Raw genomic sequence first — 17,134 nt, 5'->3', positions numbered from 1 at the left:
GTTATATTTGGATGCTATTGATACAGGTTCAAATAAAAGAAAAACAAATCAGAAAGATCTCAGCATGTTGATTCTAATTTGCTACAAATATGCCATTCTATTAGAAAAAATGTGGAGAATACCCTTAAAATTCGATCCAGTACTCAGGAACTGCAGTCATTTGAAAATATCAACATCATCAGAAAATTGATTATATTTAAATGGAGTATAAAAACCCCGTATTATAAGAAACATAAAAGTAAAATAGGCAACCTCTAAGGAGAAGTTAAAAATCGCAGAAAACAACCCGAAGGCTGTTGCGTGGTCGTTTAGCAGCATCATGCCACATCTGTGTACAGCCAGCGAGGCGTTCCCATCACGTGTTGACCAAAAATGCATTATCAATTACACTTTACAAGTGTGTAACTTAAAACAAATCAGAAAGGTCTCACCGGGTTTTTCTGATGATCGTCTTAAAGATGCTGCAACGGCGTCAATCCTGATCCCCAACAATCTATCGGCAACATCATGATGAGCCAGAGTTTTCCGAATCCACATGATCTTCCATCAGGATGCTCCACAATAAATCCTCATTCAATCCTACAGTCAATCTACTCTTTCTCCTTGAGCCGTATATCTTCAGATGTAACTCCCGATAAACCTGGCATTCGGATCTTCCTTCTCCTGATTTTTGGGCTTATTGTGGACTATCGGTGGATATTGAAATGGTCCTAGTCGACGGAACCAGACTGTTTGCTAGCCTTGAGTAGATGAACTGCACCATCCAAAACTATGTTCAAGCTTCCTCCTTCAACTGGCAGCTGCGCAGACGTAAAAACTCCAATGATTACTTCAGCAGCGGGAACTTCCGGTGATTTGGTTGTCCAATTTTCCTATTATGTTTTGATTTTAAACTGAAAAAATCGACGCACCGAGAAAACTTTGCGTCTGCTTTCTAGCGTAGCACACTTTGATCTCTACTGATTTGCATACGTCTACGTTTACTAAAACTCATTGTATTTTTCAAAAACTTATCGGTTTTCGATCAATATTACACCAAAGAAATTTTAAGCAACAAATGAGAAAAAGTTGAAATGGCTTTAAAAACTGCTGTACGGATAATTTTTTGCCACACTGTATGCCATAATGCGTATGCAGAAAGATGTCAAAAAGGTCAAACAATTTAGTTATAAATTTCCATCAAATTAGTGCACCGCTAATTTTGATCATCGTTGCCTGACTTACGCATTATAGCTAGCATTTGAATTCCGCTTCAATGCGCAGATGTATTTTATCTATCATATCTATTAGCGCCACGCAACTAAAGTGTGTTAATGCCAGCTGGCCAAACAACGTCGTATATCAGCGCAGCGCATATCCAGCCCAGGGACAAACAACTAAGTATAGCCAGCGATTTATTTCAGCTATTGGAACCAGAACGACAACAGCCTCATTTTACAGGTTGGATCGAGCATTAAAAGACCATTTCACACTTTCAATCAGTACGGTAAATTTATTTCACATTTATCAAGATCGTTTTACACCTATATGTTTCTTTTTCTTTCGGTATCGTCCGATACCTTCGGGTCGACTTTTTTGTGTGTCGTTATCACTAGACACAATTTCAAAAGAGAGTTATAATTACACATCTAAATAATAATCTGCGTAGTAGAAAATAAATGCAACGTTTGCTATTTTGCACTTGTTCTTTGCAATTTTTATACTTGGATATTCAAGTTCTCGCTTGGACACGTATACGTTGAACTCGTAGGGAGGAAAATAGAATTAGCATGCGTACTATGTTTCTGCTTCTTAATGTATGTATGGATATTTTATCAGTTGCCATCCATCCTATCAGCAAACTGTTTTTTGCGGTTTTGTATGTGTGTGAGTGTTTGCCGAGGAAAGGAGGCTGAGTTATGAAACACACGATTTTTATATGGTACCGTGCGTTGCGTAACTCTCTGGAAGACGGCGTTTGAAATGCATCATTTTCTGCACAGTCTTAGGACTGGTACTCCTTCTTCATGACCTTGGCAATGGTGCTGAGTTGCATGTTGCTCGTTCCTTCGTAGATGGCACCAATCTTGCAGTCGCGGTAGAACTTCTCCTGTGGGAAGTCCTTGGTGAAGCCAACGCCGCCCATCCAGTCGATGCACTTGACGGTGGCACGCTGGGCCACTTCCGATGCGTACAGCTTAGCCATGGCGGCCTGTTTCAGGAAAGGAACCTTGGCTTCCTGCAGACGGGCAGCATTGTAGACAAGGAGACGGGCGGCCTCGATTTCGGTGGCGATGGTGGCAATCTGGTGCTGCATGCTCTGGAACGAGTAGATATCTGCTCCGAACTGCTTTCGCTCCAGCAGATATGGGATGGTAGCGTCCATGCATCCCTGGGCCAGACCGATCATCTGAGCACCGATACCGATGCGACCTTCGTTCAGGAAACCGGCAGCATATTGGTAACCCTTGCCGAATTCACCGAGAATGTTCTCCTCTGGGACACGGACATTATCCAAGTGCAGCTGGCAGGTACCGGAAGCGCAGATACCCAGCTTGTTCTCCCGCTTACCCACGGTGAATCCTTCCATTTCGCGTTCCACGATAAACGTAGTGATTCCACGGTATCCAGCCGAGGGGTTGGCGTTGGCCATGATCAGGAACATGCCGGACAAATCCGAGTTGGAGATCCACATTTTGCTTCCGTTTAGGATGTAGTGGTTTCCGTCCTTCTTGGCGGTGGTCTTCAGCGAGAAGGCATCCGATCCGGCGGATGGTTCGGATAGGGCGAAACTTCCACTGTATTCGGAGCACAGCTTAGGCAGATACTTCTTCTTCTGTTCCTCAGTTCCGAGCTTGATCATCAACGAGTTGACCAAGGTGTTGTGGATATCGACGAAGGCAGCTACGGCCGGATCCACCTTCGACAGTTCCTCGACGACCAGCATCATGGTCATGAAGTTGCATCCACTGCCACCGTATTCATCTCCAACCTCCACACCCATCAGGCCGTTGTCGAACATGGCCCGCACTACGCTGGAGTCAAATTGATGATCATCGTCCATTTTCCTAACGAGTGGGGCGATCTGCTCCTGTGCCAGCTTGGCAACAGTTTCCTTCATCATCTGCTCATCTTCGGTTAGGTAAGTCAAAGGGCCGGTCGGACCTTGGGTTGTTCCAAACGACGAGGACGAGAACTTGGCCGCCGGTTGGACCAGATTCTTACGGCACAGGGCAGCAGTGCGCAGGGTGGTCTTTAGCAGATTTTGCATCATTTTGAAAAGTTCCTTCCACTAACCGGTTTTGAATATCAGAACAGAAATGTGGGACCAAAAAAACGTGCACAGTCAGAACGAACGTCGAAGATCTACTGCGCAAACCGATCGGTACCAGACTCGTAAATCAACTAAAGTGGACGGCCTGGAAACGACACACCATTATGTCGCGAAACCGATCTGTGTGGGTCCTAAGCAGAGCGTGTGTGTCAATGTAGTGAGAAACAACCGGCAGTTAGAAGGAGTAAAACAGTAAACGTTGGCTGGTGCGCAGATTTCGGGTTACTAACCGAAATGATCTACGGCTGCGCGGTGGAGGTGTGAGAGAGAGAACGACCGGCCGGCCTCCACTATCGCATGTGTGGGAGAGATAACGTACTGACTGACTGGCGGCCACAGATGTGCGGGACGTTGCGTCGTCGAGTGGAAGTTTTTTGATTTGCTTCATCACATTGTTAATTGGTTGTGGGAACCTACCTATGTAGATGTTGAACAAAAATAGAAGATGAACAAAATTTTGGTTTGTTATAATTCTGCCAGAAAGTTGCAAGTCACGTTGCATCGGATGATTATGCGTCACATTGAGAACATAACAAACGGTCGGTTGATTGAACACCAAGCTTATCTATACAGTTTCTGGAGTTTGTAGTGACCTGCAATTATGCATTTCTGTATTTTTTGTGATGGTTTAGAATGGCTATCTTAACCCTAAAAAAGGTATCCCTTTATGGCCTCAGTTTCGTCACCTTGCTGAGTGTGTTCCATTAAAGACGAGCTCTGAAAGGCGCCTGGGGTCCAATGGACTCCAGGTATCCCTTTTAGAGTTAAAGCTATCATTTATATGTTGTTGTGCGAGTTAGCATAAATATGTATAGTAAACCAGATATTTTGTTAAATAGTTAAATAACACAAAATGTGAATGCGCTATTTAAAATGGTCTACAAAATTTCATTTCAATATTAGATCGATTCCAGTAAATTTTGGAACAGATGATTCATACATATTGTAAATTTACGAAGAGAGCTTTCTGAGAAATTATGGGTTCTACCTGTTCATAAATTGTTTAACTATACCTACCTTAATACCTTGTTGGCTGCAAAGTAACTCTACTCCAGCGCTAAGCCTATACTGCCCCTATTCGCATAAAAGTCCCATGTTTGCTGGGTTTCCTATTCACATGGGACTGTTGTGCGAATGGGGGCAGTATAGTAGAGCACCAACTTCGTCGGTTTGGGCGATGCTCCTCCAGCACCAGGTTCTACGAATGTGTAGGCTTCCCAGATCACAAGTGTTCCAAGATAAACAAATTGTTCAACAGCTTCAAACACATCTCCATAAATCACTACCTCAGCACTAACACCACTGGGCCTGCCACTGTCTCTACCCGCTATCATGTACTTCGTCTTGGTAGAGTTGATTCGTGGAGCTTGTCTTCATTGTCTCACCCTCTTCAGAGGAGCATAAGCGTCCCCATGCCCTACTATCGCTGCCATGTACGACCGTATGATCATAGTGCCGTTCCATTGGTCGTCAGACCTCCTAATCGCTCCTTAGAATGCAATGTCGAATAGTAAATTAGAAAGAGCATCACACTGCTTCGATCGATCTAAAGTCACAAACGAGATAGACACTTTGTCTTCGATCTGAATGAATACCTTAAGAAACAGAACTAGAGAATAGTGCCTGGTTTAGACTGTTCAATAGGAATGAGCATCTGAGTTGCAAACTTCTCAAACATGTTCAATCCAATGGAACGACGTGTTTAGACTGAGCAAATGACTTGGGTGTCCACTTGCATGCTCTTGAATGCATCTCAGTTGAAGCAAATGTTTAAATTGTTCAACTCGTGCGGTGTGTTAGCAAACTGAATTGAATTCATCTCGCTTGACAGATGACTTGAATTCAACTCACATGAATCGCGGGTTTAGATGGGGCAAGTGAGATGATTTCGTTTGACTTGAATGAAAAAGTTCAACATGTGTAACTTTCGTTCAAGTCAAGTGAGATGAATGGTGGTGTTTACACATTCATTTCGCATTTAACTTAGCACTTTCCATTGACTTGAATCAAGTCACTTGCACCATGTAAACCAGGTATAGCAGTTTCTTAAGTTAAAGTTAGCTCAAGAGTAGTTTGTTCTACTTTTATACAACCCCGGAACCCCTTTTCATCCTTCTCTTTCTCGTGTTTGTTTAGGGAGTGAGCAAGAAAAAACAAAAAGCTAGATTCGCTAATACAAACTTCAGATACTGCGCCACCACAGGATATCTCTTGTATGGCGGCAGTTACCGCCATGTACTCCGTTTCACACGTCGAAAATGCAACTGTTGGTTGCCTTTTGCAGGATCACGATATAGCTTCTCCTGAAGCAAGGAAGACGTATCTGCTATTGGATTTCCGCTGATCTGGATCCGATCCCCAATCAGCATCGCAGTACCCAGCGACCCAGAAATTTGGTTGAACCTGCCGAGGACGTTGATCGCAAACGGGCGCACAGGACCAGTTACATGAGACATCGGACTGCCTCTTGATATGGAACGTCCTTCATCGCGGCGACCTCTTCGTCGGTCTTTAGCGACATTTCGGTTGAGAACTTCTCGCTGGCGTTCATCAAAATCTTGACCGGCTTGCACTCGCTTATGTTGAACCGCTTCAATACGATCTCGACGTACGCCTCCTGGTCCAGGGTGATACCGTAGTTCGTCTTCTCGATCCGAATTCCAACGTAATGCTTTGCTGTTCGGATATCCTTCATACGGTAGTGGTTGCTGAGATGCTTCTTCAGTTTATTTTCATGGTTTCATCATTGTTCGTGATGATCAAGTTGTCTGTGATCAAATCGTCCAAGTAGATAGCCACAATGACAATCTTTCCTTCTTGGTTCCTCACGTACACGCAGGGATCGTATTCCGTGGAGTCCGAATTTCTTCAGAGCTTCAGATTAAGATACCGAGCTGATACAGAACTTTATTCACTTTCCTTCCAGACCAGCGTTTTGTTGCAACTATCGACGAAGCATGGTGGTTGCTCCATATATTTTTTTTCGTCCAACTCGCCCTGCAGGAACACCGTCACAGCGTACATTTGGTCCAAGGCTAGATTATGTTTGGCAGCCAGGGCCTAAGCGAACTGTATCGGTCGAAAGGGGCATAGGTCTCGCTATAGTCTACCTTCTGTTTTTCCACAATCTCGAATGTTCCTTTGCCGATATGTCTTCGCTACGAACTTCCACGATGACCAATTCGCCCTTCCGGTCAGTCTTTCTAGAGCAGGAAGGCTTGATCTGCCGTATGTAGTTCCGGTAAAACCGCTAGATTGAATTTCTGAACATTTAAGTCATCTTGAATATTCTTCTAGCTTGCTAGCAACAGGCCCAGCAAACCGGTAGAGAATAGCTTGTAGACGTGTGTCTTCAGTGGTGCATACCCAACTAACATATTGTGAATGTAAACGTCAACAAAGCGTCCTTAATACGGCTTGATGCTGAGTTACTGTGTTGTACATATGGATGGAAGCTTCTATGCAAGCCCTATACCAATGAATCTGGCGAACTTAATCAGCTTGTACATGCTGTGCGATAAGCTTCTATGCCACCTAGTCATAGCTCTTTTCTCGGCTCCTATGTAACCACTAACTGAATAACATCTTGAGAAGGCGCTTTTTCATCCTTTTCGCAGTTGTTAAATAATAGTTTTACGGCATCCCCAAATTAAACGATTACATATAATTAGGTTATGGATACCGTAACGCAATACATATGGAACTGGAATTATCACTTTTAAAATTGAATAATTAAAGTACTTGCCGCTACTTGGAATCGAACTCCCGATCTCCGTATCCACTGGTCCCGATGATGTCCTCGCTGCCACACTGCTATATATAAATAACACTATTGCCCGTTTTGTTTTACTCCAGACAAGGCTTCATAATTGTGCCACAAGAAACCTTACCCAACTTCATCTTGCTGTAAAAGCTTGTGAAACGTCAAACGCAATAATGTTTACATTGAACAAGCTGTGTGGTTGCGCCAACAGATTCTTCTTCACAGCTTCTAGCTGAAAGAGTGTTCTTTAAACGGCTATGAAGCGCTGCTGTTTTGTGTTTTGGCAACATTACAAAACATACTGTATAAAAGCAGCTGTTGTAGTGGCTGGGACTCTTACTCGATTTGCACATCTTCCGGCAAATCTTCCGGCACTTCCGGCATTGAATTAAAGTGCAATAAAAGCAACCCAAATAATTTCACAGCACATACATGGATAGCTGTAAAGAATTTGTGTAGTAGCTATATATCCCGCTTAAAGTTTGCTTTGACAATAATGTTTATATCCGACAAGCCGTGTTGGTAAACCAACAGTTTCTTTATTACAGCTTCTAGCCGTAATGAAATCGTATAACGGCCTTTAAAGCGCTGCTGGTTTGGGGATTTGTCAGTATAATGAATTGTACTGTATAGTAGCAGCTGTTTTGTTAGTGGGGACTCCTATTCGATGTGTTCAAGTTTTCACATCCTCCGGGAAATCTCCCGGAGTTGGAATAGAGTGGAGTAAAGGCAACCCCAGTGACAAGCAATGGATTTCTGAAAACCGAGTTTGGTAGCTGTATGGTGCTTGTTTTGCAGTCGTGTATTGGCTTATGATTTATTGCTGTGTGCGTTCAAGATGCAAACGGTGCCCAAATGCGCTTCAAACGCGGTAACACATGTTACCAAAGGCAACGTAGCAACCATAGCCAATATCACCGCCAACCTAGGATTCGAAAGCTCCCACTGACATCGGGTTACTTGTTAGAAAATCTTACCGCATTTGGTGGTCCCGCATTTGATATTTGCATTTTGAATGCACACAGCAATATATTTGACCAGCTTTCCTTTTTTCAGCGTTGACTGCTTTTACTCGATGGTTACACAACAGAAAGCAAATGACTGAAGCTTATAGCGCTGAAAATGTTAGTTGGGTAGCCCAAACTGTCGACTTCGTGCCACTTGGTTCCATAACCTATCTTCTTGTACCATCCGGATCTCTTGAAAATACTAGCTCGGTAGGATTGTTATCCGGCATTCTTACAACATGCCCTGCCCATCTAATACTTCCAGCCTTTAACGTTCGCTGTAGAGTACAGCAAGATCGTGATTCATTCTTCGTCATCACACAGCGTTCTCCTGCTCTCCGAGTGTTTGCATGCCCTTCTCGAGCATAGTTCAGGTCACGTGTCCGCAGGCAGAGCCTCCGAGTACTTAGGTTCGTTGTTTTTGATTTTGAGGAAGTTGGCAAGTTTTAATTTGAACTCTCATGCCTGCTGTGCTCCTTCAAGGGGTAATGTGCAAAGTGACGAGTCAGACTCGACAGCTCCCGGTACGATTCTCATGAATTGTGATGAATTTTCTTAATTTTTGGATGATATGGATAAAATTGCCAGAACATTTAGAGCGGTGGCAGAGCCCTACCTACACCCGCTTGAAACGCAAAACAGCAAATCAGACTAGTGAGGCCTGGGATCATTTAAGCAATGTTACGCAATTGATGACTTTCGAGGTGTTTAAGGATAATCTTTGCTGTTAATCGTTACTCTGCAATAACGAAATTTTGTCTCGCAGCATGAACCACTATTTTCTGTCTAGCTCCCTGAGGCTTGCTAAAGTCAGGATGATGTGATGGGCAGTAACATGTTGCAAGTATGCCGTACAATAATAAGCACAATATGGCGTGAGCGGTAGAGATGTGGATAAAGAACGCCAAAAAATGTATTAGGCAGAGCAAAACCAGCATGCCAATTGTTGCATAACCAATAATTCAATGTCTCATAATACATATTTAGAAGAGTACGTTGTATAGACTCGCCGTTATGATTCTAAGCAAGAATTGTGCGCAAGAGATAACCAACGACAGCAATAAATGAAAACGACAGTCACAACCACATCAAACAGCAATTTGGACTCTTATTACTCGAATCATTCGGGCAATTTGCAAGATCTCACCACATATAAAAAAAAGCAAACTGATTTTTCTTAGTCTGCAAACGAGCTCAGCTTGTGTTGTATGGGAGACAAGCCCTCAGCTCGAACACAAAAACGCCTCACATACGATCGAATGATTTATTTGTGTACTGGTACCGGTTAGTACCTGTTTTTGAGTTAAGCTGGCGTTGAATAACCGATCGGAACATATGGAACAACGTCACACACTTCCCTCGCGTACGTACTAATATTCCCAGCCTGGTCAATATTTGTGCCGTCAAACTTCCTTGTTATATTTAGCCGCGTCCAGTGAAGGCGATCATCAGCCATCCGCACGCTCTCAGCAACATTGAGTCGAGAGCGATAAGATAACGATGTGTTGTAGGTGAAGCAAATTTTGGCCTTCAAAAATGCTACAGATGACCGGCTTGCGGGATTGGTGCCAATGGCCCACCCGTTCTCGGTGTGTAGTGGTTATCTCATCGAAATACAACCGTCGTCATTTAGAAATACTAAGGAGCATACCTATGGGAAAACAAGTGTTGGGATATTGAATACTGTGATGGATCCTGTGCATTTGTTAATTTATTTGCTATATTATCATGATAACATAATATCAACAAAATCATGCCATAATTCCCGCGGTCATTTTTTTTTCCTTCTCTGTTGGAGAAATTAAGCCACTGCGTCGAATAAGCTGAACTTTTGTGGCACATTCTATCGTGACGTTACAACAACGTTTTGACGCCTTTTTGGTCCGGTTTTCCACTATAACTCATAAATACGACCGTAAACCTCAAATATTTTTGCATATTCGGATTCTTTGTAAAATTTGCTCACAACTTTACTATCGGTTGGCTCCATACAAGTAGGTGGTCAAACATGTGTTTGCGTTAATTTTATATGTAATGCTTTGCACCCTTTGCATTGGTAGGGTTTAAGTCCTTAACATATGAAGTACATATTGAACAGGTCATAAACATTTCTAAGGTCCCCAAATTTCTTGAAATTCAGGCCTATCTATAAAAGTAGTTTTGATACGCAACAACAGTGATTGTGATCTATTGATGTTCAGGCATGTGTTTTGAAGATTCCCGAAACATAATGGGATACAATATTGACTTTCACAGATGTTCTAGGTCTTCCGAAAATTCCTTGAAATGTAGCCACAAAATCTACGAGAGAAACTAGGGTAATTGTTCCCATTCCTTGCGGTAGTACCTATTGTTGCGGTAGTGGCATTTAAGCACTTTTTCGACTGAAATGTTACCAAAAGGCATTTTTAATAGATGTATAATTCTTCAATTATGAGATTGCACCATTCGTGTGCAAAAACCTACTTTGAAAAAAAATAGGGTAAGAAATCTAGCTTTGAACTAGTCAAATTGTAATCTTAATTTGAACCATTTCGAAATTCATTAAAATGGCACACTTTTTGGGCAAATATTGTCTCGAAAATGGTGGTAAATGGTTTTCCGTAATATAATCTGGTAGCTTTGACTTTAAAAGCATTGAATGAAGCGTTTTTTTTTTATTGAAAATAAGTAATTCAAAAATCACATTTCACCCATTTCCCTCCCTGAGGAAGCACATTTTCGGTGCACTCGTACAGCTCACGCATTGCATCACACACAATAAGTGAATACGTGAATTGAAAGCAAATTCATCGTAGAATCGATCAATCGAATAATATTCCACATAATTTGTCATAAAATTATCAAATTTACGTAATTATTACTTGGAGAAATTTATCTTGAATTGAACCATTTGTAATCTAGATTTGAACTAGTGAATGAGGGCGAGTTTCCAGTGTAGGCCCGCAGACTGCGCTAGTGGCTGCTTTATTTACTCTTGAGGGGTGAAAAAATCCAAATCTAGTTTCCGAACTCCTGAAGAATTCCGAACATTCTGAGTTGAAATTCCACTGCCTAATGAAAAATAGTTATGAGAATTAGCAGATCCATGTGATTTTTTATTGTTTAGCATGAAATTGGCTATTGTGTTAGTGAACCAAATTTCAATCTTTTTGCGTTATAGGAATCCTACACTATCCTAGAAATATGTAGTGAAAGCCGATTGGAATGTCATGCAACTTCCAGTGATAACCAGGCGAATACATTACATAGGGTAGAAGCTTCAGTTTTGGCGAGCCCGGAGTTTTGGCCATAGTGCGGTATTCAGCCTATTACGATCTAAATCGGCATACATTTATTTTTTACTAGTAGATTCCAATATAATATGATGATTACGGCTGTGAAAACCTTACATTTTGATTAAAAACTGGAAGAAAAAAATAATTTTCCTTAAAAAATCAGCTCCCATATATCTATTTTGGCCAGGGTGCTTCTAATTTGGCCACTCCCATAAGAAATACACGTGATTGGCCAAAATAGAAACCAAAGCTGAGAATATGGCCAAAACCGCGGCAATGCTTCTATTTTGGCCAGTGCCACTTTCAATACGAAAATCAAGTATTAGCTTGATTTCTGCATTTTTCTAATAAAGTATAGATCGAAACTTTTCATTTACCACATTGGTAGTTTTCATTGGATTATTAGTTATTTTTGTAAAAATTATTTCCCTTAGACTGGCCAAAACCGGTGCCCGCACCCTAGTTCTCTCGGAACCTAAACAAGATACAGTGTATCAAACAATTGTCCGTACATCAAATTTTATATCAAAATAATTTTTCATTCAAATTTAAATAACTTTTTTATGCACCAATCAGAAACGCTGAAATTTTGACCAATCATGAATCATATATTAACCCTTCAGCGTGCGCGCTGTTGTAAAAAGTACAACACCACCAAAAAAACCTCGCTTTTCGTATACAGCGCGAGCGCGGTGCAGTTTCGGTTGTCTGATGGCGCGCGCGCTGGAAGGTTAAAGCTAAATTGGTAAAATTTTGAGCGAAATAAAATAAGTTTTCTGAAAGTTATAGAACTTTTAGTAAAACTTATATGATTTTTAACACATTTTTAAAACATTATATAATCTCAATATGTACCCGACGCATTTTTTTTTTCATTTTTTTTGTGTTACATCTTATACCTAAGGCTTTCATATGCAGCTATGTTAGGGGTTCTATATTCACTACAAAAGATATGAAAAATGTGCTCATGTAGTTGACGATGTTTGAAAATTTAGCATATTTTGCACATATAATCTGCCAAACGTTTTCCACCAATAAAAGTGCATTAACTGAACGAAAAATCCATAGGACCTTCTCTTCATATGTAGTTTAGTAGGTCCGGTTCAAAAATATAACATTAAGAAAGTTTAAAAAAGTTGAAAACTTTTATGGATCAAAATATGATAAATTTGCAAATGACACTCTGAACATATACAGATTTTTCATATTTTTGAGGTGAATATAAAACCTTAAACGAAGCTGCATATGAAAGCCTTAGGTATAAGCTGTAACACGAAAAAAAATGAAAAAGTTTCATCAAGTACATATTGAGATATAATGTTTTAAAAATGTGTTCAAAAATCTTATAAGTTTTACTAAAAGTACTATAACTTTCAGAAAACTTATTCGATCTCTTGGAAAAACTTGTAATTAGAAGGCACGAAATGTTGCTAATTGACAAATTGAGAGATGAAATTTGTGAAAAAAATCGCGTTCTGGTGGGATACGAACCCACGACTCCGTATTCGCTAGACCGGCGCTTTAACCAACTAAGCCACAGAACAGGTAATGGTTCTGCGGAATAGAAAGCCAAACTGACTCCGAAGCCGCACCGTGAACACTCCTATTTCACAAACTCATCTCTCTTTTCGGCTTAGATGCCAATCCACAACACACTCCTGTTTGTGCCCACTACCTACAAGTGCGAGCGAGTTATTTATATGAAGCCGAGACTTACTCTCGCACTCCGCATACCTAGCCACCAGGCAGTTTGTTTTGCTGGTGTCTAATTAGTATGCGTCGAGAGCTCGGCACGGTCGGACGCTCGGACGACCGAACTGCGCCAAGTGACGCAAGCAAGGGTACAATGATACATATTGCCCATTTTACTGGCATTTTACCAGGTTAGCTGGTATGTCTGAAACATACTGGGAAAAACTTGTAATTAGAAGGCACGAAATGTTGCTAATTGACAAATTGAGAGATGAAATTTGTGAAAAAAATCGCGTTCTGGTGGGTTTTTTCACAAATTTCATCTCTCAATTTGTCAATTAGCAACATTTCGTGCCTTCTAATTACAAGTTTTTCCCAGTATGTTTCAGACATACCAGCTAACCTGGTAAAATGCCAGTAAAATGGGCAATATGTATCATTGTACCCTTGCTTGCGTCACTTGGCGCAGTTCGGTCGTCCGAGCGTCCGACCGTGCCGAGCTCTCGACGCATACTAATTAGACACCAGCAAAACAAACTGCCTGGTGGCTAGGTATGCGGAGTGCGAGAGTAAGTCTCGGCTTCATATAAATAACTCGCTCGCACTTGTAGGTAGTGGGCACAAACAGGAGTGTGTTGTGGATTGGCATCTAAGCCGAAAAGAGAGATGAGTTTGTGAAATAGGAGTGTTCACGGTGCGGCTTCGGAGTCAGTTTGGCTTTCTATTCCGCAGAACCATTACCTGTTCTGTGGCTTAGTTGGTTAAAGCGCCGGTCTAGCGAATACGGAGTCGTGGGTTCGTATCCCACCAGAACGCGATTTTTTTCACAAATTTCATCTCTCAATTTGTCAATTAGCAACATTTCGTGCCTTCTAATTACAAGTTTTTCCCAGTATGTTTCAGACATACCAGCTAACCTGGTAAAATGCCAGTAAAATGGGCAATATGTATCATTGTATTCGATCTCGCTCAACATTTTGCCAAAGGAGCTACAATATATGGGTTAAAATTGGCCAAAATTTCAGCGTTTCTGATTGACGAATAAAAAAGTTATAAACATTTGAATGAAAAATTATTTTGACCAAAAAATTGCTGTACGGACAATTGTTTGATACACTGTAGCAACATTCTGTCTTCGGCAAAGTTGTTCAGAACAACAACCACTTCCTGGTGATGGATTTCATGATTCCGAATTTCACCACCACTTGGCGCTAGTGTACATAGCTTTTTCCGGTACGACTTTGGTGCACGCAGAGAAATATCGCTTATTAGAATCAAATACATTACAACTTTGATTCAAATTCAATACCTTTTTTGAAACAAAGCAAATTAATATTATCGCGCTTATCTTTTATTAGAGTCCTGCGACGGTCTTACGCTCGCAAGGCATACCGCCGCATGACAGTCGCAAGGCAAAACAAAAGAAAAAGTGTTCCCGCCAAAAGCACGTGGGTTTCGCGAAGTGACAGATGTTTTTGAATGTATTTGTGACAAACGGCAAGAGTAGCTCAGTGGAATGAGTGTTCTTGCTGTCAAACCCCATATAGTGGAATTATATACTTTTAAATCTGGTGACGCTGTTATGATTAGTGACTGTCGCGCTAATATCAGAAGCCAGAGGCAGATAATCGCCATATTCTGATTTTTCTTGAGAGGCATAATATTTGATTCTAATACTAAGCAACTTTGATTCTAAAATAAGTTTATTTGATTCAAAATCGTTGTGCCTTTGATTAAAAAAAAATGCGACTTTGAAATAAATATAGGTTTTTGTACAAGTTTGTCTGCCGTCATTTTGTTTTTATTGTCAGAAAACGAAATAAAACTGACTCGCCGGACGAAATTGTAGAAGAGATCGTATGGTTGTGATGCTCGGTACGGGTGATTTAGAAACGTTATACTGTTTGGGTTTTCGTTATTATAGTTGGATGTTATAGTGGAAGCCTTCAAGGTAAGTAAGATAATGTGAAACATATTATTAAATTTAAAAAAAAAAAAAAAACAACATATAATTTCTTCCAGATAATGGCTACTCAGTTAACCTGCAAGGAAGCTGAGGACTAATACTGCAGCCGTTCCTAGCCGAAAAGATGAAGCGCATCTACGGCATCAACGAACAGAGAAAAGGCTGGTAAGCACCTGCTGATTTTTACCAGATTTTTTTACTAATAGATCTCTTTTTCTCAGAATCTTCCGCCGTGTGGGAATACTTCAGGTTTCAACCGCGACGACAATAACAAAGGGCAACTGCACAGCAACTTACTTTACCAGCAAAGATGTGATTATGTGAATATAAGAATATTGATCCCTAAAAGTATTTTTAATCTTTTATTGGATTATCTGCTTCGACTGAATGTGATCTTATAATTAATGAAAGGATGACGATCACATGCTCTCAGTAGTTATTAGATCACATTCAGTAAAAGCAGGTAAAATATTTAACGATCCATTTGAAAGATATTACTATCAAATACTATTATTTTTGAATAAAATATATTTTGGCTTTATTTCTAAAATATGTGATTTTTGTTTCAAAAAAAATGCTTTTGAAATAAAGTAGTTATGTATTTGTTTCAAAGAAATAAAGTATTACAATCAAATATTATTCACTTTGAATTTACGATCCGGCTAACGAAAGCTAGACTTAAAAACAAAAACAAAAGTGCTTTGAAGCTAATACTCGAATATCATTGATTCAATGAAAATCGCACTTAGGCCGTGGATCAATGATTATTTTTCTTTATTTCAAAGTCGTTTATTTTTGAATTTAATATATATTTTTCTGCGTGTGGGATATAGCACGAGATTGAAGCCAGATAGGAAGGGCCCATATAGCCGAGGCGGTAAACGCACGGGTATTCAGCATGACCATGCTGAGGGTGACAGGTTCGATTCCCGGTCGGTCCAGGATCTTTTCGTAAAGGAAATTTCCTTGACTTCCTTGGGCATAGAGTATCTTCGTGCCTGCCACACGATATACGCATGCAAAATGGTCATTGGCAGAGGAAGCTCTCAGTTAATAACTGTGGAAGTGCTCATAGAACACTAAGCTGAGAAGCAGGCTTTGTCCCAATGAGGACGTTACGCCAAGAAGAGAGAGAGAGAGGAAGGTACGATCTCAAAGTTGTTTAGTATTACAAGTACTTCCAGGTGATGGATTTTATAGTTCCGAATGTCATCATCACTTGGTGCTAGCGTACGTAGTGACTTCCGGTACGACTTTGGTGAGATAGGGTGATTAATGTATTTTGGACAGGCTGAGGACAACGTTGGAAAAAATGCCCTTTAAATTCCTTGGAAACCAATTGAACATTTTGCAAAGTTTCTAATACGCTTAAAATATAACTGTAGTTTTCGTTCTTGATGACAAAAACCTTAACGAATGCATTTTAACCTGAGAAATCACCAATTTCCAATCGCCTTGTTGCGATTTGCAACACTTTGGAAGGGGGATTTCTTCCGCAATTATAAAACTCGATCCGATTCGTGATGAGGAATATGGAGATTTATAATTTTCCTGTGAATTCATACATTAATGATCATAAATCTAGTATAAGATATAAATCTGTTTGAGTTACATATCGCACGCTAGATATAAGTTTAGTTAAGAATTCAATATTGCATGATTATGGATGTATATGTGTATAACATTTATGTTGCATGGATATATATAACTCTGTGCGATCATTAAGGATTGTGTATATCGTACTATAGATGTAAGTTTGCATGACATTATTATGGATAGGTACTCACGTTTAGTTCCCCGTTCAATATAATTATCTACCGTTGAGCGAATGTCAGTATCTGATTAAAGCTGTAACCAAATGCGTTAAATTATTTTGATCTGGCTCATGCCTATAGTTGCTTACCGGTTTGTCTGTGTGACCTAACATACGTTATGCACCGCACTCGATTTGATTTTACTGCGTCTAGGATCTGGGGGCTCAAGTAGGAAATTTAGTACCATATTTTAATTTTATCTCTTCTATACTCACTAGGATTTTTGTATATAGATTTAGGTTTAAGGAAAAACTTATTTAGATTTAGAAATACTCATAGAAATTTTAGGAATTCATTTACA

General features: G+C 40.4%; 1 protein-coding gene across 1 annotated transcript; it reads right to left on the bottom strand.

The window, feature by feature from the left end:
• Window positions 1–1,464: 1,464 nt before the first annotated feature.
• Window positions 1,465–3,503, bottom strand: LOC109407248 (short/branched chain specific acyl-CoA dehydrogenase, mitochondrial). Its single transcript, XM_019680255.3, has one exon. It carries the CDS (start codon window positions 3,251–3,253, stop codon window positions 1,985–1,987), a length of 1,269 nt encoding a protein of 422 aa, XP_019535800.2. The 5' UTR covers window positions 3,254–3,503; the 3' UTR covers window positions 1,465–1,984.
• Between the last annotated feature and the right edge of the window lie 13,631 nt (window positions 3,504–17,134).

The sequence above is a fragment of the Aedes albopictus genome, chromosome 2 (assembly GCF_035046485.1).
Source record: "Aedes albopictus strain Foshan chromosome 2, AalbF5, whole genome shotgun sequence".
NCBI classification, from domain to species: Eukaryota; Metazoa; Arthropoda; class Insecta; order Diptera; family Culicidae; genus Aedes; species Aedes albopictus.
This window is presented reverse-complemented; position numbering and strand designations above follow the sequence as displayed.